This window comes from Podarcis melisellensis (assembly GCF_964234715.1).
Source record: "Podarcis melisellensis genome assembly, chromosome: 15".
Lineage (NCBI taxonomy): Eukaryota > Metazoa > Chordata > Lepidosauria > Squamata > Lacertidae > Podarcis > Podarcis melisellensis.
In genome coordinates, this window is record NC_138532.1 from 31,906,326 (window position 1) to 31,933,506 (window position 27,181).

The 27,181-nt window shown below is 43.4% G+C and overlaps 1 protein-coding gene across 1 annotated transcript; it reads right to left on the reverse strand.

Annotated features, from left to right (window-relative positions):
* Window positions 1-5,786: 5,786 nt before the first annotated feature.
* Window positions 5,787-25,942, reverse strand: LOC309357943 (putative methyltransferase). Its single transcript, XM_081890662.1, has 6 exons — window positions 25,769-25,942; window positions 22,173-22,333; window positions 18,839-19,052; window positions 17,370-17,470; window positions 16,804-16,941; window positions 5,787-6,043 (listed from the first exon to the last, which is right to left on the reverse strand). The coding sequence occupies exons 1-6, from the start codon at window positions 25,877-25,879 to the stop codon at window positions 5,953-5,955; spliced, it is 816 nt and encodes a 271-aa protein (XP_081746788.1). The 5' UTR covers window positions 25,880-25,942; the 3' UTR covers window positions 5,787-5,952.
* Window positions 25,943-27,181: the final 1,239 nt, after the last annotated feature.

Genomic DNA, 27,181 nt, shown 5'->3' on the forward strand with positions numbered 1-27,181 from the left:
CAGCATCCTTCTAGCATTCCTTAATTTTACAGTGTTTCTGTAAATAGTCTTTAAATTTCTTCCAGTCTTCGTCTACCGACTCTTCTCCCTGGTCTCGGATTCTGCCAGTCATTTCTGCCAGTTCCATGTAATCCATCACCTTCATCTGCCATTCTTCCCGGGTGGGTAAATCTTGTGTCTTCCAATAGAGTACTTCGCTATAAGTATTCTTGCTGCTGTTGTTGCATACATAAAAAGAGTTCTATCCTTCTTTATCACCAATTGGCCGACCATGCCCAAGAGAAAGGCCTCTGATTTCTTAAGACCTCAAAATTCCTATCACACGCAACAATAACAAAAATAATACTAGGTAAAGAAAATCACACTCAGGTGGAAGGAAGTTCTGGGCTGTGGGGGAGGGAGGTGAAGGGATTAACTGAAACTGTTAAAGATTGGTATAGGATTTAAGAGAGTCAAATTTTCATAAAGATTCTACAGTATAAGGAAAGCAGAAAGCAACAAGAAATATCAAGTAAAAGTATCGGAGAGGAGATCAGTGTAAATGAAAAAATGAGAGTTATGGTTTTGTTAAATATGATTTTATTTTGGAGATGTCTATTTTGGAGTTGTTTGTTGTAAAGAATGTATATTATGTGAATAAAATAATAAAGGATGAAAAGTTAAAAAAAAGAAAAAGAAAAGAAAGGGCCATTTTGTATGTTTCCTTGTTTTAGTTATTCAGCATATTTATAGCATCCCCTTCGTCACAAGGAATCCCAGGGCAAGGAGGGGGGGTTGCATGCATGTTGCATAAAAACACATTGGAAGAAGATCAGACTATAAAATAAATATAAACAGTGAGAACTAAAGTGGGCCAATCGCATCCTATCAACAAATTCACTAATATTCTGCAGATTTATTTATTTTATTTCATAAAATTTAAATACTGCTTGATTGTAAGGAAAAAAATCCTCAGCACAGTTAGGCAAACGGGTCAAATTCTTCAAAGCGGCAGTGAAATGAATATTCAGAAACATTATGTGCTTCCAATTTTGGCATTCAACTTTTGAGAGGAATTTAGAATTCAGATTTTAAATCTGGGCACTCCAAAATTTGAATGCTTATTGGCTTCTGTTGTTTTGTTTAGAATATTTGGGGGGGGGGCAGGCATCCCATATGAAATCTCAAGAGCTGTAAGTAAAGCATTTCAAACTTATCCAAACAAGCAGATCATTGTGTGGTCTGCTTGTTGCAAGAGGGTTAGAAGAAGTCAAGCGCTGTTTGCAACTAAATGGGATAAAAGGGTCAAACAACTTGTATTCCTAAAGCTGCTTGACTTTTGTGAGTTTAAACTCTGCTATTTAGGGCTCTATCTTGCTGGAGTTTAGCCTGACATTTTGAACCCATTCACATTTCCCCCCATATCTCTTTCCAGTTGGTTTTAATGCATCTATGTGGAGTTTATTGTCTGCTTGTTTGTTTTGTTTGAAGTCACTTTGGGTTGCCCTGAGCAAGATACAGCAACTATCATTTAATCTATCATCTATCTATCTATCTATCTATCTATCTCTATCTATCTATCTATCTATCTATCTATCTATCTATCTATCTATCATCTATCTATCTATCTATCTATCTATCTATCTATCTATCATCTATCATCTATCAATCAATCAATCAATCTTGTCAATAATCACATGCTGGGAGAAAATAAGACCACCATTAAGGTGTCTTCCAAGACCCCCAGCAATTTCCAAGTGGTCCTGGGGGGTGGAGTTTGGGAACCATTGCTCTAGACTTTATTGGACTACAAATCCTATCAGCCCCAGCAAGTGTGGACAATGCTTAGAGATGATGGGAGCTGTAGTCCAGCAACATCTGGAGGTGCCTCAGGTTCGTGGGAAGGCTGGCTTGGAAGATCCGCTACTGCCCAGCAACCTGTGCTAATATTGAAGAGGAACCTTGTGGTTTTAGCATTTGGAGAGACCCTCTGTCCATGCACAACACAACCTACACAGAGATATTGAAATTTGCATCAGCAAAATGAATTTGCCACAGAAAGCGCTTGCAGCTCCAACTTGGTGCCTCCGGGTTTTTGAGTGATTAACAAAAATGAAGTGCAAACATAACAAAGAGAGAAACACACACATACACACACACACACACACACACACACGGGGGGGGGGGGGGAGAGAGAGAGAGAGAGAGAGAGAGAGAGAGAGAGAGAGAGAGAGAGAACCAGAAATTTAAACCACAAAGTGTCACAGCCTGTAAGGACAAGTGCAAGGATCCAGCACAGCTCCAAATGGAAAATAAAGTAATAACTTGTTCAAAGATTCTCTTTACAAATAATAAAGTTTTATAAAAAAATAAAAAGTATTCTCCACCCGTGAGTTCCGTTATTATTGAGAATAAAGGTTCTATATATTCTTAAATGAGCCAGATGAGCATATCTGGATGACACTGAACAACCATGTGCTTCAATGTATAGGAAATTAAGTCCTGCCATGTGTCAAAAAGAACAGTCCTTTGAGCTCTACCCTTTAGATACTTTTGGTTTATGGCAGATCTCTTCAAGAAGGGCAATTTGCCAAACCCTTGAACACCAGCGACCCAAATGATTTAGGATTGAAGGTTTTCCAGGTATTAGCAACACAGCCCCGGGCTTCTGTTAAAAGATGAGAAATAAATTATTTACTTTTCAAATCCCGCTCTGCCTTGGGTTTTTAATCCAGAAAAAAATGCTGCCCGCAAAGCTGTTTGCTAACCTTAACTCACCCTAAACTCCAGCCAACGAGATCCAAAGGTCCGGCGCTTCTGTTCTTCAGATCTTGTAGCTTTTCAAAAAGGATCGACGCTGCCACCCTCCTAACTCTGATTTCCTGGACCTTCCTTGTGGGGTGCAACAAACCAGGACACCTGCTTTGGTTGCCTCTGCTCAGTGGCGTAGCGTGGGTTGTCAGCACCCGGGGCAAGGCAAGTAATTTGCGCCCCCTAACCCGTGGGTTTTAGTAGGGGCAGAGAGCCGCGAGTGCGAGCGTGCGCGCCCCAGATGTTGCGATTGGTGCGGCCGGCCCCCCCTTCACCCCCCACGCTACGCCACTGGCTCTGATGCTAGCAGCAGGGCGGTGGCATTAGGAAGACTCGAACTCTCAAGGAGAGAGCCAGACGAGATGGCCTGGTGGAGCAACCAGCTGGAAGAGTGACTGACAAAAGTGAATAAGAGAGAGGCTGATTTACACGGTTCTGCTGAGCGCAGCCTCTTTCATCTGCTCCCCCTGTTGCTTGGAGACCTCCTTATCACCAATTGCACATCCTCTCTCACTTCTTATGGACCGGAGTGATTGATGGCCGGGGGAAAGACAGACGGCTCGGGCATATGTTTTAACCTACATCTATGCCACTGGTTTGGTGAGATTGCCCGCTGTGGCTGGCATCAGTGAACCCCCTTCCCTACTGGTCCATACACAGGGGCTGAGATAGCGGCAGTTCCCAGATCGCCGACTGGAATCATAAAGACTTGCAAAGCAAAATGCTTTAAACTGAATCAGACCATTAGTCCTCATTGCACACCAGGTTTCCAGATAGGAGACCAAACCCTATCTAGGATTATAAACTGCTTCGAGGTTTGTTTCCCCCTCAAGCGGTGTATAAATTTTATGAAATAAAAATAATCATATAATTTTTATTTATTTTCCATTTGATATTACAGTATAAATTCACACCATCATTATCCACTTTACCACATTGGCTCTTTAAGAGCCTATCCCTATCGACTTCCTTCCCTCCCGCCTCACGGCTTTCAAATTTAAGCTTTATATCATTGCATTTTGTACGTTTTCCAGTTCTAATTACACTCATTACAAAATGGCTCAAAATTTAAATAAATATAGAAAGATAGAACATTTCTCATTACAAGTCTTCAGACAACTCTGCTAGTGGTATTAATTGCTTCCAACAATCTTTCAGATACAGTAGTACCTCAGGTTAAGTACTTAATTTGTTCTGGAGGTCCGTTTTTAACCTGAAACTGTTCATAACCTGAAGCACCACTTTAGCTAATGGGGCCTCCTGCTGCCGCCGCGCCGCTGGAGCACGATTTGTGTTCTCATCCTGAAGCAAAGTTCTTAACCCGAGGTACTATTTCTGGGTTAGCGGAGTTTGTAACCTGAAGCGTATGTAACCTGAAGCGTATGTAACCTGAGGTACCACTGTATCGTATAAATTTACTCCAGTCCTTGAAATACTTGATCATGCTGGTTTCGGATTTTTCCTGTCAGCTTCGCCATTTCTGCAAAGGCCGTCATCTTCATCTGCCACTCTTCTTTCGTTGGCCTAGGATTTTTTATTTATTTTTTATTTACCTTGTCAACCAACATGGGCGACGTCTATGATCCCTCTCCAGATGTGCCGGGCATCAGTTCCCATCCCCCAGCCAGGATGCCCAATGGCCAGGGATGATGGGAGTTGTAGTCCAGGAAATATCTTAACCTCTGCTGGTTGACCACCCTTGGCTGATGTGAACATAAGAAGAATCAGCTGGATCAGAACCATGTCCCACCTAGTCCAGCATCCTGTTCTTGTAGTGGCCAACCAGGTGCCCCCGTAGGAAACCCGCAAGCAGAAACCCAAGAGCATTCCCTCCATACTGTGGCTTCCAGCTACTGATATTGAGAAGCATTTCTGGCTCTGAATGTGGAGGTACAGTGTAGCCATTGTGGCTAGTAGCCACTGACATGGACATAGTAGCCAGGATTTTTGTTAGGGGGCAGGCCTTTTGTCGGGGCGGGGCAGAACCTCAATTAGCTATGTATTTTTATTGATTTGTATTGATGGGAGGGGCAGCTGATGTGATTTGTCACCTGAAATATACTCAGAGTGGATTTCATGCTCTTTATTCAGCTCATAGTGGTAAGGAGGAATCGAAGTTCCCCCACAATATCTGCTTTATATACATTATTTACACAATGGGCTGCACGTGATTGGCTAATTCCGGGATTCTCCTGATTCTCCAATCAGGTTGTGGATTCACTTCCAGCTGGAGCTGGATTGGGTGGCTCCTGCGGACCAATCATACTGCTGCATTGTTCTAGGACCAATCAGACTGCTGCATTTTTGATCCTATTGTTCTAGGACCAATCAGACTGCTGCATTTTTGATCCTATTGTTCTAGGACCAATCAGACTGCTACATTTTGGATCCTATTCAACTCAGTACATAACATCACCCTATTGGTTTTGTCATATTTTAATGCTGTTGAGAAATTAGGCTTGCACTGTGTGTCGGGGGGGGGGTTGGTTTCTAAATCTTACTGCGTGTACAAAGCAATAGAGGGCTAACTCAGGGGTGGAATTTTACAGTCACCGAGTAAGCCTGGGAAAGAGACAAGTACTACTAAGCTGACTTTGAGAGTGCAGGAACAGAGATAACTATGAGTAAAGACATAGCAACGCCATCCATAGTGTCATATCTATTCTTGCGTCGGGCGTTTGGTACTGTATCTAGTTTTTAAGCTGGATTGGATTTTTAAGGTTTCATACGAATGCAAGGTCAAAATGACAAACACAACAAAACACGATCAAGTTTATGAAACATAAGGGAAGCAGTAGAGAGGTTAAAATTTCCAAATAGAGAGCAGATAGCATAGACAAATAAAAGCAGCAAGAGAAATTCAAGATTCATTGTGGATTTTTATTTTTTTTAATTGTCATATGGCCATGGTTTTAAGCTGATTTCATTTTATGTGAGTTATATCAGCCATAAACGAAAAACAAATAAAAGCAATGAACTCACTATTCAACTCAGTTCTGTTTTATTATACCAAATGGAAAGATCCTTAACATGATAAATTTAATGCACATGATTCTACATGAGAGGAGGAGGTAAAATATGACACCGACCTCCAGTTTCAGAGGAAGCCACCCAGTGACCTACACATGCGCCCTGCCCTGTGCATTTAGAGTGACATTCCTCTCAGGAGCTCTTGCAGCCTAAGATGCAAATGTGCTTCGTGCGCAACTCGAGCTGGGTGTCCCGAGAAGAAACGCCCATCATCTCCAGAAACCTAGGGGAAGGAAAGCGAGAGAGCAGAAACCAGGGTTCAGTTCCGGGATTCATTGAAATGAAAACAATTACTGGACGAAACAACTTGAAATGTCCAGAGCTAGCACCGCTCCATCTTTTCATGGTTCAAATAAGTTGTCTTTTGACGGCAGCCAGGTGCATAATGGCGAGATACTTAGAAGAATTTGGGAGGCTGCCTCTTTGACAAACTGGTACAATAAAATGCGGCAAATGGCGGGTGTGGGAAATGGGACTGATGCCACAAAGCCGGCATAAGGTTTGAAGCATGGCTTATGCACAGATTAAATGAATAACTGGCATCTGGCAACACTCCTGACTTTGCCACTCACATGCGTTAGTGGAGATTCCTGCATTGCAGGGGGTTGGACTAGATGGTCCTTAGGGGTCCCTTCCTTTTTAAAATAATTTTTAATTTGATTTTTAAAAAGTATAAACATGTAAGCAAAAAAACCCAAATATTTAGATTACTCTGAATCTCCTGACTTCCCCCACCCATCCCTTCTATGGGTCCTACTGATATATACAACTGCATATCAATACTAATCCAAATTTTTGTCCTTCTAAATTATCCATACTTACTGTTACTTTAGAATTGTGATTTTAATCACAATTAAATGTGATTAACTAATCACATTTAATGTTTTAATGTGCTAATGTTTTAACTTGCTTACAGTAGTCTTGTAGATGAATTGTAAACTTTCCCCATTCTTTCTTAAAGTTCTTGTCTTCTTGATTTCTGAGCTTCCCAGTTAATTTTGCTATCAACTTGGTTTGCCATTCTTTTCTGGTCATGGTTATCTCTTCCTTCCATCCCTGGGCTAATTTTTTTTGGGGGGTGGTTACCATCCAACTTTACCATTCTGTTACTCTACATGGAAATTTTTTTTGAATTAAAAATTACCATGTGCATACTGGAGCTGAATTTTCATTGCAGGAAAAAAATATGGAAATCCAAGCCCTTCTGCTTTGCTAGCATCTCATACTGAGAACAGTTTCCGGTAAATTCTACTGCATGCCATCTATGAAAAGACATGCAATATCACAGGCTAAAGACTTCAGTGCGACTCTACTAGCGGACAACCATAGTTCCTTGGCCCTTCCACATTTGGCTTACTCCAGCAAACAGATTTTGTCGGTGTTGTGTATTGAGTCAAAGGATTTTATATCTGTATTATTATTATTGTCTGTATTTGCATTAGGGTAAAGTAACTGCCTTTTGGTTCCAGAGGGTACAGCTACTATTGGTTCATTTAAGCTGCTGTATTTGGATATAAAAGTTATGACGCTGGAAGATGAGCCCCTCAGGTCGGAAGGCGTCCAACATGCTACTGGGGAAGAGCGGAGGGCAAGTACAAGTAGATCCAGAGCTGATGAAGCGGCTGGGCCAAAGCCGAAAGGACGCTCAGTTGCGGATATGCCTGGAAGCGAAAGGAAAGTCCAATGCTGTAAAGAAAAATATTGCATAGGAACCTGGAATGTAAGAACCATGAACCTGGGTAAGTTGGAGGTGGTCAAAAATGAGATGGCAAGAATAAATATTGACATCCTGGGCATCAGTGAACTAAAATGGACGGGAATGGGTGAATTCAGTTCGGATGACCATCATATCTACTACTGTGGGCAAGAAACCCGTAAAAGAAATGGAGTGGCCCTCATAGTCAACAAAAGAGTGGCGAAGGCTGTACTGGGATGCAATCTCAAAAATGATAGAATGATCTCGATACGAATCCAAGGCAGACCTTTTAACATCACAGTAATCCAAGTTTATGCACCAACTACTGGTGCTGAAGAAACTGAAATTGACCAATTCTATGAAGACTTACAACACCTTATAGAAGTGACACCAAAGAAGGATGTTCTTCTCATCATAGGGGATTGGAATGCTAAAGTAGGGGGGACTTCCGGAGGCGGCGCAAAACGGCAATGGCGGTCCTCTTTACTCAGTGAAGAGGGGCTCCGCGAAAAAGGGTCGTCCGCTACGGCGAAGCGGAGACCCATTCAGACAAACCGCAGGCAGAGTGAGCCTGTGGCCGTGGGACTCGGCGGGTGCCAGAAGCCCCCCCAGAAGCGAGGAAGGGACCTCGTAAGAGGCTCCGGATCGTGAACGGGGGAGCGGCGCTGTGAGTTCATCGCTCTTTTCGCGGAAGTGAAGCCGCGCTGCTGTTGCTGATGAGCGCCGACCTTTCTTCTTGAAAAACATCGAAATTGGCTGCAATCTACCCGTGAGTAAGGGGTACCAAAGAACTGATTAAGGATTAATTTAAATTTGTCTATTTCGGCTGAAAACGGGAGGCGAGTAACAGGAAGTCCGCCTTCCGGTCCTGCTAATCAGAGCAAAGCAAAAGAACCCGATGCGGGCTGAAGCGCTAAAAAGAGATTTTGAAAGAAGTAAGAAGGGGCATTAATAGACTGTGTGTTTCTAGAAATTGAAAAGAGTGAAGAAGTAAATTTTTTGGTTCATTGTGTTAGAGAATCCTCCTCCTACTGTGAAGAGATGTGGAATTGAAGGGGATAACCGAGTTATTGGACTGCCAGTGTTGTAAAGGAGTACTGTCAGGCTGCTGAAACTTTTTTCTTAACATAAACTGTTGCATTGATGGATACACTATCGCTTTAATACTGTCATTGAAACCTCTCCGTTACCTTGTGGCACTAATTTGAAACAGAACTTTCTGAAAGCCTCCTTTCTGAACTTGGGGACTTCAGTTGAAATAGGAGCTTTGATGGTGGAAAAGAAACTTTCTTTCCTATGAAAACCCCCCCTAGTGGATTTGCGGAGGCATTGAGGTCTGGGAACTGTATCCTATTGGGATTTTTTGTGGTTTAATTGTTTATACTCTGGGCTTGCCTTTCTCATGGATTGAAAGACTATTTGACCTTGAACAGCAGCTGGGGAATGAGTGGCCCAGCGAAAACAAGAGCAGCTAAAGCTAAGGAAGCTTTAGCTGAGGAAGCTAAAGAAAAGAAAAAAGATAAGAGAGCTGGGCAGCTTGTCCAAACAACCTTGATTCATCATCGTAGATCCTCGGTGCCAACTGTGCTGACGGCACAGGAGGAAGAAGTTGAAACGCCTGCTACAGAAGAAATGGCAGCTGGAGGAACTGATCCAGTCTTGAAACAAATTTTGGAACAACTGGCACTTCTGAATAAGAAGGTGGACGATCAGTCATCTAAAATTGATAGAGCTACATCTACTATCAGCAAGTTAACAGATCAGGTTTCGCAGCACACTCAGGCTATTGAGAAACTGCAAGGAGCTACGGCGGAGAACTACAAACTAGCTGCGGAAGCCAATCAAAAAGCTGAGCAAGCGTGCAAGAAGGTGGAAGAGATCAAAGGGGAAGTAAGACCTTTGAAAAGACAGGTAGGAGAACAGCAAGCCTACCTGTCAATGGTGGAACTGAAAAGTAAGGAATGTAATCTTAGGCTGAGGGCTGTCCCAGAGTTGGAACAGGGCAACCTAGAGAAATTCTTGACGGAGTTGTTTTCTAAATTTTGGGGGGTTGAAGAAGATAAAGATTTCAGGATTGTGACGGCCTTCAGACTGGGAAGATCGGTTAAGAAAGATAAGTCCAGAGACTGTTTGGTTTGTTTGAGAACAAGAGAGGAAAGAGACAAGATATTAGGCCAACATTTTAAAAAATCCCTGGAAGTTGAAGGCAAAAGGGCAGAAATTTATAGAGACATTCCTAAATATTTGTTGGACCTTAGAGCCACATACACAGACTTGGCCAAATTGTTAAGATACAACGCAATCCCTTATAGGTGGGAATTTCCTCAAGGTCTGTCATTCACCTATAGAGGAAAGAAGGTAAGAATTAAAACACCAGAAGACCACCAGAAGTTCCTACACGACAACGAGGAGGACCTCCAAAAGAGAGCTGCAGATTCCTGGCCTCCACCACCGGGATTGCCACCAGGATCTATACCATCTGGAGGCGGCCCGGCACCACAGCTTCCGGAAAAGGACGACAAATTAGATACCCAACTGTGATACCCAAGAAGTAGGCCGGGATGTCTCTACAGCTTCTTAGTTGGAATATAAATGGCGGGAATTCTCCAGAAAAACGCAGAAAAGTATTTCATATTTTGAAAAAAGAACAATTGGACATTATTTGCCTGCAAGAAACGCATGTGACAAGACTCCACAGAAAAGTGTTAATCAATAAAAGGTTAGGCCAAGAATTTATTTCATCGGATAAAGTTAAGAAAAGAGGAGTGGTGATTTATGCAAAGGAGAACTTGTCCCCAAAATTTGTATTTAAAGATGAACAGGGCAGAATTTTGGCAATTGAAATCCAGACACAAGGAGAAAAGTTTTTAATTCTAGGAATCTACGCCCCAAATGATGGAAAATCGGAATTTTTTAAGAAGCTGCACGAGATTATGCTGGACTATTTGGACTACAACAACATTATCATGTTGGGAGACATGAACGGTGTCGCCTCAGTGAATATGGATAAGTCACAAAGTGCTAATATAACGAAAGATGGCAGACTACCAAAAACCTTTTTTGAAATGACTGACAATTTGGATTTGATTGACATATGGAGGATCAAGAACCCTCTAGGGAAAGAAGGAACTTTTTTTTCTGAGGCCCATATGACATGGACGCGAATCGACCAAATATGGATAACTAGAGGGCTGGCACCTAAGACCAGAAAAGTGGAAATCTGCCCAAAAACCTGCTCCGACCACAACGCCTTGAGAATGGAACTGAGACTAAATACAACCGGATCGTTCAGATGGAGAATGAATGACGCTTTGTTAAGAGATCAGGAGATTGTTAAGAAGGCCCAAAAAGTTTTAAAGGACTATTTTGAAATAAACTTAAAGACAAATGTGGAAAAAAGAATAATCTGGGACGCAAGCAAAGCAGTTATAAGAGGGTTTCTAATACAACAGAGCACGATTAAAAAAAGACTCTGGAATGAAAAGAAGGAGAAGATCCTGGAGAAAATAAGAGAAGGAGAGAGAAAACTGAGATCCAGGCCTAAATCAAAGGAAGTATTGAGAGAAGTGAAGTTTTTCCAGGCACAATATTCGAAACTGATAAACCAAGAGGTGGAATGGAAAATTAAACAAATGAAACAAAGATCCTTTGAATCTGCTAACAAATGTGGAAAATTGTTGGCTTGGCAGTTGAAAAAGAGACAAAAACTTAACACAGTTACAAATCTAGAGATTGAAGGGAGAATGGTTCAGAAACCCGACGAAATTAGAAAGTCCTTCCAGAGATATTTCAAAGAACTTTATTCTCAAAGGCCACAAAAAAGCTCAGAGGTGGACCAATTTGTTATAACTAATGGATTACAAAAAATACCCCAGGAAATGAGAGCAATCCTGAACTGTAATATTACAACTCAAGAAATTGAATGCGCCATTCAGAACCTTCAACTGGGCAAATCTCCGGGACCTGATGGGCTTACTTCCAAATATTATAAGGTATTGAAGGATTCATTGATACAACCATTGCTGGAAGTTTGCAACCAGATTATGGAGGGGAGGAAGGCACCGGAAACGTGGAAAGAAGCTTTCATCACGTTGATCCCAAAACTAGAATCTGAAAAAACTCAACTTAAAAACTACCGTCCTATCTCACTCCTAAATGTGGATTACAAAATCTTTGCAGACATTTTGGCAAGTAGGTTTAAGAAAGTCTTAAATGAAGTGATTCATAAGGACCAAGCAGGCTTTCTCCCTGGTAGGCATTTATTTGACAACACAAGAAACATCATCGACATTTTGGAGTTTTTACAGATTAATTCAAACACAAGAGCGGTGTTGATTTTTATTGATGCGGAGAAGGCCTTTGACAACATTTCTTGGCTGTTTATGAAGAAAAATTTGGAAAGGATGGGAGTAGGGCGGGGATTTGAAAATGGAATAGAAGCAATTTATTCAGAACAAAAAGCTAAATTGATAGTAAACAACGTGGTGACAGAGGAGTTCAAAATTGAAAAAGGGACACGACAGGGGTGCCCTCTATCTCCTCTGTTGTTTATTTCTGTCCTGGAGGTGCTATTGAACATGATCAGAAATGACCGGTTGGCACAGGGAATTGTGGTCGGAGAGAAACAATATAAATTGAAAGCATTTGCAGATGACTTGGTATTAACACTACAGGAGCCAGCCTCTAGTACTAAAAGAGCGTTAGAATTAATTTCTGACTTTGGTCGGGTGGCGGGATTTAAGCTGAACAAACAAAAAACTAAAGTCCTAGCAAAAAATTTGACAACTACTGAAATAGAGGAGTTCAGAAAAGAAACGGAATTAAATGTGGTTAAAAAAGTAAAGTACTTAGGGGTGCACTTGACCTCCAAAAATTTGAATTTGTTTAAGGACAATTATGAGAAATGTTGGTCAGAGATCAAAAGAGACTTGGAAACATGGTCAAGACTGAAACTTTCCTTGTTGGGTAGAATAGCTGCTATAAAGATGAATGTATTGCCGAAAATGTTATTTCTGTTTCAGGCCCTCCAGATCGTGGACAAGGTGGAATGTTTTGGAAGATGGCAGAGGGATTTATCTAAATTTGTCTGGCAGGGCAAAAAGCCCCGAATAAAGTTTAAAATACTAACAGATGCGAAAGAAAGAGGGGGGTTTGCCCTGCCGGACTTGAGGTTATATTATGAAGCAGCAGCCCTCTGCTGGTTGAAGGATTGGATTTTATTGGAGAACACCGATGTCCTTGACCTGGAGGGATTTGATAATGCTTTTGGGTGGCATGCATATTTGTGGTATGACAAGGTTAAAGTTCATAAATTGTTCAAAAAACATATTGTCAGAAGGGCAATTTTCATGGTCTGGTCAAAATATAAAGACTTATTGGAGAGTAAAACTCCGAGGTGGCTCTCACCGATGGAGGCCAAAGCACGTAAAAGACTCAATATGGAGGCCCACTGGCCTAAATATTGGGAAATAATTGAAAAAATTGGAGATAAATGGAGGCTACAGAGTATGGAAAAGTTAAAAAACAAGGTGCGAGATTGGTTGCATTATGCTCAAATCCAGGAAGTTTTTAAAGCAGACAAAAAAGTGGGTTTTCAGGAGGAAAAATCGAAACTAGAAACAGAGTTGCTTGAGCCAAAATCTAAGCTAATTTCGAGAATGTATAACTTGCTGCTTAAATGGAACACACAGGATGAGATGGTCAAATCCTCTATGATAAAGTGGGCACAGGACTTGGGGCATAACATTATGTTTGAAGACTGGGAAAGGTTATGGAACACCGGAATGAAATTCACGGCATGTACTGCCTTGAAGGAAAACATTATGAAAATGATATACCGGTGGTACATGACCCCAGTCAAGCTTGCAAAGATATATCACCTGTCCGATAATAAATGTTGGAAATGTAAGGAAGAGGAAGGGACATTTTTACACCTCTGGTGGACCTGCCCGAAAGTGAAGGCCTTCTGGGAAATGATACATAATGAACTAAAAAAGGTGCTGAGATTCACCTTACCTAAGAAACCGGAGGCCTTCCTTCTGGGCATGGTAGACCAGAGGATGGTCAAGAAAGATAGAACTTTCTTTATGTACGCTACTACAGCAGCGAGGATTTTGTTGGCAAAGCACTGGAAGACACAAAATCTACCCACATTGGAAGAATGGCAGACGCAGCTGATGGACTATATGGAGTTGGCTGAAATGACTGGCAGAATTCGAGACTCGGGAGAAAAAGAAACGGAGGAAGTATGGGAAAATTTTAAGGACTATTTGAAAAAGTATTATAAGTTGTATGAATGTTAAAAAATGCTCCTATCTAGGAAGGTATAGCTTCAGTATCGGCAAATTCCTGAATTGATAAATAAGACACTATAAGACAGAAGTGAGATAATGAAATATTTTTATTGTGTGGAAATTAAAAATTAATGCAATTGTACTGAAATGTCTACATCAGATAACACGATAAAATGGAAGATATATTGTTATGTATAAAATAAGTTAACAAATTGCTGAGGTTTTGGTTACACAGGGAATGCAGTGCTCGGGAGATGGGGGGAGTCCATTGGATCTATGGAAGTTTGTATTTGAAAGTGGAAATTTGTTTATTAAAAACCTAATAAAATATTTATAAAAAAAAAAAGGAATGCTAAAGTAGGGAGTCAAGAGATAAAAGGAACAACTGGCAAGTTTGGCCTTGGAGATCAAAACGAAGCAGGGCAAAGGCTAATAGAGTTCTGTCAAGAGAACAAGCTGGTCATCACAAACACGCTTTTCCAACAACACAAGAGACGACTCTACACATGGACATCACCAGATGGGCAGCATCGAAATCAGATTGATTATATTCTCTGCAGCCAAAGATGGAGAAGCTCTATACAGTCAGCAAAAACAAGACCTGGAGCTGACTGTGGCTCAGATCATCAGCTTCTTATAGTAAAATTCAAGCTTAAACTGAAGAAAGTAGGAAAAACCACTGGGCCGGTAAGATACAATCTAAGTCAAATCCCTTATGAATACACAGTGGAAGTGAGGAACAGGTTTAAGGATTTAGATTTGGTGGACAGAGTGCCTGAAGAACTATGGATGGAGGCTCGTAACATTATACAGGAGGCAGCAACGAAAACCATCCCAATGAAAAGGAAATGCAAGAAAGCAAAGTGGCTGTCCAATGAGGCCTTACAAATAGCGGGGGAGAGAAGGCAAGCAAAATGTGAGGGAGATGGTGAAAGATACAGGAAATTGAATGCAGATTTCCAAAGAATTGCAAGGAGAGACAAGAAGACCTTCTTAAACGAGCAATGCAAAGAAATAGAGGAAAGCAATAGAATGGGAAGAACCAGAGATCTGTTCAAGAAAATTGGAGATATGAAAGGAACATTTTGTACAAAGATTTCCATAATAAAGGACAAAAGTGGAAAGGACCTAACAGAAGCAGAAGACATCAAGAAGAGGTGGCAAGAATACACAGAGGAATTATACCAGAAAGAAATGGATGTCCCGTATACCCCAGGTAGTGTGGTTGCTGACCTTGAGCCAGACATCCTGGAGAGTGAAGTCAAATGGGCCTTAGAAAGCACTGCAAATAACAAGGCCAGTGGAAGTGACGGTATTCCAGCTGAACCATTTAAAATTTTAAAAGATGATGCTGTTAAGGTGCTACACTCAATATGCCAGCAAGTTTGGAAAACTCAGCAGTGGCCAGAAGATTGGAGAAGATCAGTCTACATCCCAATCCCAAAGAAGGGCAGTGCCAAAGAATGCTCCAACTACCGCACAATTGCACTCATTTCACACGCTAGCAAGGTTATGCTTAAAATTCTACAAGGAAGGCTCAAGCAGTATGTGGACCGAGAACTCCCAGAAGTGCAAGCTGGATTTAGAAGAGGCAGAGGAACCAGAGACCAAATTGCAAACATGCGCTGGATTATGGAGAAAGCTAGAGAGTTCCAGAAAGACATCTACTTCTGCTTCATTGACTATGCAAAAGCCTTTGACTGTGTCGACCACGGCAAACTATGGCAAGTTCTTAAAGAAATGGGAATGCCAGATCACCTCATCTGTCTCCTGAGAAATCTCTATGTGGGGCAAGAAGCTACAGTTAGAACTGGATATGGAACAACTGATTGGTTCAAAATTGGGAAAGGAGTACGACAAGGCTGTATTTTGTCTCCCTGCTTATTTAACTTATATGCAGAATTCATCATGCGAAAGGCCGGGCTGGATGAATCCCTAGCCGGAATTAAGATTGCCGGAAGAAATATCAACAACCTCAGATATGCAGATGACACAACCTTGATGGCAGAAAGTGAGGAGGAAATAAAGAACCTTTTAATGAGGGTGAAAGAGGAGAGCGCAAAATATGGTCTGAAGCTCAACATCAAAAAAACGAAGATCATGGCCACTGGTCCCATCACCTCCTGGCAAATAGAAGGGGAAGAAATGGAGGTAGTGAGAGATTTTACTTTCTTGGGCTCAATGATCACTGCAGATGGTGACAGCAGCCACGAAATTAAAAGACGCCTGCTTCTTGGGAGAAGGGCAATGACAGGCCTAGACAGCATCTTGAGAAGTAGAGACATCACCTTGCCAACAAAGGTTCGTATAGTTAAAGCTATGGTTTTCCCAGTAGTGATGTATGGAAGTGAGAGCTGGACCATAAAGAAGGCTGATCGCCGAAGAATTGATGCTTTTGAATTATGGTGCTGGAGGAGACTCTTGAGAGTCCCATGGACTGCAAGAAGATCAAACCTCTCCATACTGAAGGAAATCAACCCTGAGTGCTCACTGGAAGGACAGATTGTGAAGCTGAGGCTCCAGTACTTTGGCCACCTCATGAGAAGAGAAGACTCCCTGGAGAAGACCCTGATGTTGGGAAAGATGGAGGGCACAAGGAGAAGGGGGCGACAGAGGACGAGATGGTTGGATAGTGTTTTCGAGGCTACCAGCATGAGTTTGACCAAACTGCGGGAGGCAGTAGAGGACAGAGGTGCCTGGCGTTCTCTGGTCCATGGGGTCACGAAGAGTCGGACACGACTAAACGACTAAACAACAACAACATTTGGATCCTCTGTCTTATTGGTTTCCTCCAAAAGGCAGGACTGTGATTGCCTGATATTGTTCCCTCCAAAATGTATCCTTTCTAGCTAGTTCCCTGTCCCTATAAATGTAGCTCTCCCCTCCTCAGGTCTCAGTCTTGTTTGCTTTAATAAAGAAGTGTTACTAGAGAACTGTCTCCAGCATATTATGTCAAGAGAGCTGAAATCACAAACCCCACGTCACAACAGTCACCTTCGCTCTGTGTTTTGGAGAAGTGCTTTCGCCTCCTCAGGCTGGGCTTCCAGATAATGTTGGTACTGCGAGAGTGACTGGATATATCCTATTACGTCAGCAACGCTCAGGGGAATTTTATCGAAAATATCCGTCATCCTGGAAAGAAGCAGAAAGCTTTAGGAGAAGTGCGGGGCTTAGTTGAGAGTATGGAAATCCTTTGACTACGGAAGTGGTGTCAATCATATGTATGTTTGCTCAGGAGAGTGTGTCTGTTCAACTTAGTGACTTTGACAGTATTGTTCCAGACTTCCCAATTTGCATTTGTTTAGTTACAAAAATATTTGTATGTTGCTGTGTCATAAAAATATATCAAAGCCATTTACAGCAACAAAACCATACAACTTACAAATTCAGTAAGTTGGGGGAAAAAGAAGTTAAAAACAGGTATCATTTAACAACTGTGGATGCATTCTTAATAGTTTGCATAAGCTTGGTGGAACAGAAATGTTTTTAGCAGGAGATTGAAGAGATTGGCATGGCTGGGTCAATGCACTGCATTGTACAAAAGGGCCTGATCCACTCACCTCTGCTTCTCCTGAAATGGCAAAGAATCAAAGATTTCTTGGTAATCATTCTCAAGTGATTTGAGCTTTTTATTTCTAAAGGTGAAAAGCTCGTCTACCACCTGGAAAAGAGAGGGGGGGGGGAAGCCACAGTCATTTTTTTTAATGCTTGCAAAATCTCGCTCTTCAAAGCATGCTGCATAAAAGAGGATGCTGAGCTGTGAAATCCGGAGTAGAAAAGTGATCATCATGCAAATGCTCCCCATATGGAAAAACTAAAAGCACTGAGGGAAATGTGTGAGGTGTGGCAGCCTATAGAATAATGTACAGTGGTACCTCAGGTTACATACGCTTCAGGTTACAGACTCCGCTAACCCACAAATAGTGCTTGAGGTTAAGAACTTTGCTTCAGGATGAGAACAGAAATTGTGCAGCGGCGGCATGGCAGCAGCAGTAGGCCCCATTAGCTAAAGTGGTCTTCAGGTTAAGAACAGTTTTAGGTTAAGAACAGACCTCCGGAACGAATTAAGTACTTAACCCGAGGTACCACTGTATTTCAAGACTGTCACCCAGTATGTTCCCATTTGATGGCTGGGATCTGCGAAACTGGCCCTTTCACAAGTGTCACGTAACATTCATTCAGCACTTACAAGAAATCAATCTTTTATTGTGGCAGCACTTGGGAACTGCCTGCCCATTGACATATCTGGCTAAAAACTTTTTCATTCCCCATGCCTACCTAGATTTTAGTAGCTATAAGTGTTTGAAAGGGTCAGTTTTATTTATTTTATGTAACATGTTTTTAATGTTTTTTAAATTGGTAATTCAAATTATAGTCAGACCTCGGTTCCCGAATGCCTCCGTTTTGGAACGTTTTGGCACCCAAACAACGAAAACCCGGAAGTACCGTAACTGCTCTGGTTTTTGAACGATTTTCAGAAGCTGAACATGCTACGCAGCTTCTGTTTTGAGTTTCCCTATTGTACTGAGGCTTCCGCTTTGTTTTCGGTTGTTGAACGTTTCAGACGTCGAATGGTTTTCTGGAATGGATTATGGTCGACAGCCGAGGCTTGACTGTAATATTTTAGACTGCCTTGTAAACCACTTGGAAGTCTTTTGTTTTATGTGGTGTGTGTGTGTATATATGTGGACTATATTAATTACTGAGTGGGGGTTGGTAAAAGTGTTGAAAGTCATGGTGCTTTGTAGAAACTGGCTTTATAAATATTACTGCAATAAACGCCTGGGCCCTGAAATGATATTCTTTTCCACAGTGCCAGTGTTTTGCAGGAGGGATTAAAATGCATCCAGGACTTGTAGGTTTGCTCAGTTAACCTAGACTGAAGGACTCTTCTGTCCTTCTGCAGGGAAGACACTTAAAAACAACAACAACCCCGCAGACATTTGGGTCTAGAAAACTGGCAGGGATGGCCCTGAAATATATGGCCTGAGGGCAGACCTCAGGTCCGAGGCCTGTGCGATGGACTGACCTCTCTGAAGATCTCTGTTAACTCGTCTGTACAATCTTTGTAACACAACTGCATGTCCCAGTTGTAGGAGCTGAAGACCACACAGCCTGATGGCTTGAGAACTCGGTCCACTTCCCTTAGAAAGCGAGGCCCGTCAAACCAGTGGACGGCCGCAAACGCCGTGACCAGGTCCACAGAGCCGTCTTCGAAAGGGAGGTCTTCGGCAGGGCACATCCTGTGGGAGGAGATGGCAAGGTGATTGTTCGAAGCCTGCTGGATCAGGCCCAAGGCCCGTCTGGCTAAGCATCCTGTTCTCACAGTAGCCAGCCAGATGCCCCATTGGGAAACCCGCAAACAAAACCTGGGTGCAAGACCAGCGGCAGAGGAAGCCGCTCGGGCGCCTGGCAGTGCGCCCAGTGGGTGAGCCACCCATAGGGGCAGGGCGCACCGCACGGGCCTCCAGAGTCTGCCTGCCTTCTCCCACTCAGCCACCCTATAGCTGGGGGGGAGGGGGAGAGGCAGTGAGGAGCCTGCAGGCGCCCAAGCCACCACGGCACTCCCAGGAGAGATGCGTAGCTCGGGCACGCTGCAGGCCCCGCGGTGAGTGCTGCCTGGCATTTTGTCACCCCCCTCAGTGGTGACACCCGGGGCAAACCGCATCCACAGCACCCCCCTTTCTTGGCCCCTTTGCAAGACTCCTCTCCCCTTCTGTGGTTTCCAGCAACTGGAATTCAATAGCATTGCTGGCTCCAGCTGTGGAGACAGAGCACAGCCATCGTTATACTGCCCAACATTTCTCCGATGAAAATAGGGGTGTCCTATTCCATAATCATTGTATTCTTTATACCCAAGCCATTTGACTGGGTCACTCCAGCCACTCTGGGCGGCTTCCAACATATATAAAAACATAATGAAACACTACACATTAAAAAAAAACCCCGAAAACCTTCCCTGTGCTTCAGGTGTCTTCTAAGGTTGTATGGTTGCATAACTCCATACCCTCGAATGAAAATTTGGACGTCCTAAGGAAAAGTGAGACATTCCGGGGCTGCTTTTGTAAATCTGTAAAAAATGATGGCTCCCAGAATCCTCTGGGGGAAGCCATGACTATTTAATGTGGTATGATAGCGCTTTAATTATACTTTCATATTTTAATACTTATTATCTTCCGGGTCGGCGAGACTTCCGGGTCGGCGCCATCGCCGGAGGGAGCCTGCTCGGCAGGGGCTGGGTCCTACCGCACCGGCGATGCGGGGACCCTTAAAAACCACGGCCACGGAGGCCGTGGACATGGAGACTCGGCTGGCACCGTCAGCGCCCTCTCGATTCGTGAAGGAGCCTTTTTAAAGGCTACGGATCGGGTGCCGGGGAGGAGCGTGGTGCTTTGAGTCCTCTGCTATCCCTGCCGAGCGCAGCCGCATGCCATCCGGCGGAGAGCGCTGACTTCTTCTATTGAAAATTTGGACCCAAAAGAAGAACCCGTGAGTAATTGGAATATGGACTAAAAAGAGGGATAAATTTTTAGAATTTGGAGCGAACGGGGGAGGTGGAAAAAAGGAAGTCAGCCCCCCCCCAAATTGTAGAAGAGCCAAAACAAAGGACTGGATAACTAAGACCGAGAAGAACCTTATCTTGCCGAACTAGCAACTTCGCGAGGGAAATTTATAAGATTGAGCTGGAGGAGAAAAGTGGAATTTGTATTAAAAAGCAACCCCCCCGGAATCCCTGGAGCGATTCGTGAAAATGCCTGGAGAAGAACAACGGAGGTTTTGACAGCTGTCAAAGAGCTGTCAAAACGGAAGAATGAAATTGAGACTTTGTTATGAGGACTTTGCCGGCTACATTTGTTATAAATTGGAGATAAATTGTTTCAAATAAGGATTTATAAGTTATTTGGACTGGCGGATGTGATCTGGAAGGGAACTTTGTTATTGTAATCCACCTAGAGGAGCTGAGGGACATTGCATGTGTTTTCGACGGGAAACTTGAACAGTTGGATAGAACTTTTAATCTCCTGGGAAACTGCAGAAATGGAACATTATTTTGTCTACAGAGGCCTACACTTTACTGGAAACAATGGATTAATCTGTTGAAAAATGAAAGGAACATGATGTAATGTTTTGCTCCTGAATAACAAGCCTCTGTAGAGACACTAGAAGCCTTTGGAAAAAGAACATTTCTGTGAGGGAACAGGGAAGTAAAAAGGAGGAGAGTGATTGACAAGAACAAGGAAACAACAAGAACTGGACAGAATTGGAGTGGGAACATTTGGGATATCCAGATTTGACAAGCTTATGGATTTAAAATTGGAGTTTATACTCCTGGATATAAAAATCTGGATAGAAGAAATGGGCCCCCTTTGATAGACTCCTTCTATGATTGGACATCTGTAATTTTAAAAATGCCAGAAGTTTAATATATGCCATTTAAAAAAAAAAAAAAGACCGGTAAAGAACCAGAGGGATGTGGGTTTAGTGAAAGGTGGGTTCATCAGGAAGACATTAGAAGTGGAGGGATAGGAGGAACGCAACAGGGAAAGAGGGGAGGGAAATTTGGAATCCAAAGGTTGTAAAATTATTGTTTGTTTTTATTCTATTTTTATCTGTATTATATTTGAAAGGGGGGAACTCGTGGAAGGGAATAGGTCGACCTTAGGGGATGGAAATTTGGATAAATTGAGTTATTGATGATGAGTGTATTTTGGGAATAAGAATTTGTTGAATATTATTGCTTTTTTGGAAGATTTGGAACACAAGAGGGGGTGGGGAGGGGAAGTCCTGGATATTGGAAAAAGTTTATGAATTGGATTTTATTTGTTTTAATTTGGAAAACCTTAATAAAAATTATTTAAAAAAAAATAATTTGTGAAGTAATTGGAAGTGTCTGTGTGCACAAACATCAGAACATAAGGAAAGCCTTTGGATCAGGCCTAGGGCCCGTCTAGTCCAGCATCCTGTTCTCACAATGGCCTACCAGATACCTGGGGGAAGCTGACAAGCAGGATTTGAGCAAAATGGCTTCCCTCCTGCGGCTTCCGGTATTCAGAAAAACTGGCCTTCACTCTGCCCACCTTGGAGGTCCAGCAGAGGCATCGTGGCAAGTAGCCACTGATAGGCCTCTTCCTTAATTTCTCTAGTCTCCGTTTAAAGCCATCCAAGTTGGTGGTCGTCCCTGCCTCATGTGGGAGGGAGTTCCATAGTTTAAATATGGACTGCATGAAGCTGTGTTTTCTTTCGTCGGTCCTGAATCTTCCAACATTCAGCTTCAAGAGCTCTAGTGTGATGAGAGAGGGAGAAAAACGTCTTCCTGCCCGCTTTCGCTCGGCCATCCACGTGTGAGGTCAGCTCCTACTTACAGATAAGAGACATTGGGCAGTTGTGGAGCTCTCCTGGCCTCCTCGATCTGAGCTTCACTGATGTCTGTCCCGACCACCTTCTCAAAATGTTTTGCCAGCATCAGAGTGCTTTGGCCCGAGCCACAACCCACGTCGACTGCCAGCTGCCCAGGGCTCACTCTCTGAGAAAAGATAGCGACACATCTCAGAAAAAACCAAGAATAAGCTCCAAATACCAGCACCTCCCCACCTCAGAAGGAGGATGGGGAATCCCCATCATAGAAGTATATTACATTGCCAACCAAATACGCCATATAATCCCATATATACTCGAAGATGAGACAAAACAATGGGTACACCTAGAGAGGGACACAATTGAAAACACCTGCACCACAGCATACCCACTCCTCCCAAACAAACTAAAGAAAATTCCCACAACACTTAACAGGTACACACAGATCATGCTCAAAGCATGGAAAACACAAATAGGCAAACTATCCCCAACCCCATCCCCACTAATCCCCCTGGCGTACCACCCATTATTGCACCATGCAGCACAAAACCTCCAGATACAAACCTGGCGAACCAAAGGCTTATATCGCCTAATAGACTTTTATAAAAATAACAAACCTTTGTCAACACAAGAAATACAACACAAACTAGAAGACACCCAAATGCCCTGGTTAACACAACACCAACTACATGCCCTTTTAAACAACCCAACAGTAAAAACAGCAGCACCTAGACCCCCAACAACCTTCGAAAACCTCCTCCTAACAACAAAGGGAAATGGTAAAGGGACGGTATCCGCAATATACAAAATACTACTCCAAAATCCCACAACCCCCCTAGACGCAATCAAAAAACAATGGGAGAATGACATAGGCTATGAGATTAACCCCACTCAATGGACCAGAATGTGGTCTAAACCCCCCTTTAAATCCATATCAATGAAAATAAAATAACTCACTTTGAAACTCACCTGCAGGTGGTACCTAACACCAAGAAAACTAGCTGTGATGGCCTGGGAATCTGATTCAGAGGCTGAACCGGAGGAATTCCAGCCTGCACAGGAGTCCCCGCCTCCAGGACCGGCTGAGCCGGGGCAGGGCCTTGAATCTGAAGGGCCCGCACCTGTGCCGGATCCTCAGGAGCAGACACCAGGTGTATCCACTCTGGCTCCAGAGGTGGTTGAGGACCCAGTGCCTGCAGGTGCGCCTCTCCCAGCCCTGTCAGGGGAAGGTGAGCCTTCCCCTGGGTCACGTAACCCTCCAGCATCTCCTGAGCTGCAGAGGCTCAGGGCAGAGAGGCGGAGGGAACTGGGTTCTCTCAGGAGGAGTGCTCGCCTTAAGGCCAGGAGAGGCGGTCACCTGGGGGCCAGGACCGCCCCTGGCCTCAGAGAAGATAAAGGTCAGTCAGCCCAGTCCCAGGTTGCGGGAGCAACGACGTTGGGAACCTGTTTCTTCCAGCACCCAGGCCTGTTTTTCCAGAGTTCCCGACCATGCCCAGCTTCTTGCTTTGGACCCCACTTCGCCCTTGGTGGACAGTCTCCAGACCCTCGGCCCAGGACCAGACTATGACCATGCCTCATGGTACACCCCCCCCGGGACCAGCACACTAGCGCTAATACGCCCAGGAACCTCACCAAAATGATGGAGAGGGTGCACCTCCACAGGCACATACCTCCACATGTGGTGGGAGTGCCCCAAAATCCAACTATTCTGGACAACAGCCACGCAATAAATATGTAAAATAACTAAGCAAGTATTAGACACCACCCCAGAATTGGCCCTACTAAACATCTTCCAAGACAACAATACCCATTTACACCACAAAGAACTCATATCCCACCTACTTTCAGCAGCCAGAAACACCATAACCAGACACTGGAGAGACCTGTCAGGAGTATGCATGGACCAATGGTACCAAATAGTATGGGAAACAGCCCTACTAGAAAAATTAACCAATAAACTCAAACTGACACGGGGACATACAGAAGACGCCTTTACCCTGGTATGGTTCCCCTTTATCACATACACAGCCCAACAAGACAATGACAATAATCCACCAACAGCATACAAATCAATATGGCTAACCTGATCCAAAACACCCACCCACCCCACTCACACAAGAAAACAAAGATCACCACAGCCAGTCACAAACAACCAACCACACCCTAGGCCAACCCCAACCTCTATCACCACCAAAGGAACACAAGTGAACAGCACAAGCAACGCTGATACCAAACCCTACATACATTAAGCATAACAGAAACATCGCCACCCCACCCATCTTCCCTCCCTCCACCCCTTCTTTTTTTTCTGCTCCCCCTAACGTCTCAACAAATGAAACGGATTTGTAAAAATGTTACATGGAAAAAGAGAGATTACACTTACTTCTGTAAAACAAGAAAATCTTTAATAATAATTTTTAAAAAATGAAAAAAAGAAGAATAAATGCATCGCCTAGCACCTCAAAGTGCAAGTAGATAAATAAGTACCGCAATGGGGGGAAGGTAAACGGCATTTCCATGCGCTGCTCTGGTTCGCCCCCAAGGGAAGAAGATTCAGAGCCCGGGGAGTGGTGGTTGCAGAAACCTGAGCTCTGAACGTGATCTGATTTACTTTTACAACCCAATTCGTGACTTATCTGTGGTGATTTTGGTGTGGTCTTTGGCTAACGAGTTGGGCAATTTGTAAAGTTGTGACACACCTTTGTTCTGGGTTCCCTCTCGCCTCCTTGCACGATGAGGTGATGGTAACTGTGTCACAACAGAAAACTGCTTCATTCAGTTGGTTCCTGCCTTCACTTGTTCTTCTCTGACCCGTAATGGACTTCAGGGATACTGCCACCCCCTTGTTACTACCTAGGCACAGTACCAAGAGGTCTAAGACCTTTCGCTAGAGTTCTAACGATTGCTTGTTATGAATATGTGTTTACCCTTAGCCTTATGCCTGCTAGAAGTTTTCACGGAAAGGGAATAACGAAAGATTGGTTGTTTACAAGAAATGAAAGAGACAGAATATTTACTTCGGGAAGCAAAGTGACAATGTAGAATCGTGGAGATAGAAAGGACCAGAGGCGCCACAAGGCCTTGTTTTAGGCTGCTCAGCCTCCTCGTCTAGCAACTGACGCGGGAGGTAGCGCTGCCTCTGCCGCAGCTTTTCCTCACAACCTCCGTCCAGCCCCCAGAGCTTCAACTCCAGATATTTTGGTCTGGATTGGAGAGAGAGAGGAGGAGAGCTGGAGGGGAAAGCAGGCATTCAGAGGTTTATTTTTCAAGGGTGCTCCCCACTTTGCACATTTTCACTTTTGTGTGTGGGGGCCTCAGAACACAACCCCCACATAAGGGAGGGGGAGTTTTTCAGTGCCTGTACTGTTATATACCAATGTTAGGTTATGGAAAGGGTCTTCTAGAGAAATCATTTACCATGCTATTTTTTTCCTAAAGTATTAAGAAGGCCAGGAAGCCTTCCAGAACATTCTCAGGATAAAGACTAGTATCAGAGTCAAGAAAGTTCATAATGGAGCTCTCCGTATATATAAAATTATGCCAACTGTACGAATGCAATGATCTACGCGTCTAAGTTCAGACACACACACTATTATGTTCTTACCTTTTCTTCCAGGTACGAGAAGATCACGCCCTGTAGATTCTCCTGCGGGGAAAACCTGTATTTTCGATAAATAGCAGCGTGAGCCCTCTCCTCAAACAGACGAGTGACCATGGTTTCACGGAGCACAGCTTGCAACTACTTGCAAGTTCAGAATGACACACACTGCTACGTTCTTACCTTTTCTTCCAGGTACGAGAAGATCACGCCCTGTAGATTCTCCTGCGGGGAAAACCTGTATATTTGATCAACAGCAGCGTGAGCCCTCTCCTCAATCAGAGGAGTGGCCATGGTTTCATGGAGCACATCTTGCAACTTCTTGCAAGTTCAGACTGACACACACTATTATATTCTTATCTTTTCTTCCAGGTACGAGAAGATCACACCTTGTAGGTTCTCCTGCGGGGAAAACCTGTATTTTTTATAAATAGCAGCATGAGCCCTCTCCTCAAACAGACGAGTAGCCATGGTTTCACGGAGCACAGCTTGCAACTTCTGCAAGTTCCAAGAGACACTGGTCTGCCTTTGTGTGTTTTTAAATGTTTTAACAGTGAAGTAATTTATTGTAGCGCTTTTAAATGTAATCAGGCAATCAGATAAGGCATTATCAGATAAGCTGTGTGTTATGTGTTGATGTTCTCACCCTGGCCACCACTCACCATGGTATTGTTTATATAGTTTTCACTCAGGTCCACATAAATTAATTTAGGCGGAAAACCCTGGGGTTTTGTTGTTACAATGTTGACAGCCGGCTGCCTATAAAAGTAGGCCGGCTGAGCTGTTCAGTCCAGTTCAGTTCCAGCTTACTATAAAGAACCACTTGGAGAAATCTCTGTGTCAACTGCTATGTCCACCCACAACTTAATACTGGCAGACAGAAAAAACAACAACATTCAAATTTCTGTTGTAGACCACATTTTCTGTGATGTAGGTATGATGTTTCGGGGGGGGGTGTTCTTGGGTTACACCCCTTCTGTGATGTATGTATGATGCATGGAGGGGTGGTCTTGAGCTCCAGGGCAGGGAATTCAAAATGTCTACATAAGGGCAAGCACACCTTTGTTCAGGGTCCTCCTCCTTTCCTGTGTGTGAGGGGTGCACCCTGTAGCAACGGCTTTAATAAAGATCAGGCTTACTAGCTGCTTTGCTTCTCAATATTCTTTGGTTGGCCTCTGTTATTTTCACCTACCAATAGGGAACCCACGTAAGGACTCTATATGGGCTCTTGGATACCCCATAAGGGAAAAAGGGCTGGTTTTGTTTACAACAACCTCTACTCACCCGCCCCAAATTAACTCTTACATTCGCCTCACTTTAACTTCCATTTGTCACAGCTGCAAGTCTGCAACTAAACAGGCTTGCCAGTTTGGGGTTTTTATGCCGGTTTAAAAAGGCTTCCTGCTAAAGGATTCTGGG

What these genes read in the sequence shown, in the direction of transcription:
- LOC309357943 (XM_081890662.1), bottom strand. Translation starts at nt 25,879, where the DNA reads ATGGTCACTCGTCTGTTTGAGGAGAGGGCTCACGCTGCTATTTATCGA. An exon ending in TCTCGTACCTGGAAGAAAAG is followed by an intron (nt 22,334 to 25,768) that starts GTAAGAACATAA and finishes ATCTTTTCTCAG; the next exon opens with AGAGTGAGCCCTGGGCAGCT. An exon ending in TAACAGAGATCTTCAGAGAG is followed by an intron (nt 17,471 to 18,838) that starts GTCAGTCCATCG and finishes TCTCTTTTCCAG; the next exon opens with GTGGTAGACGAGCTTTTCAC.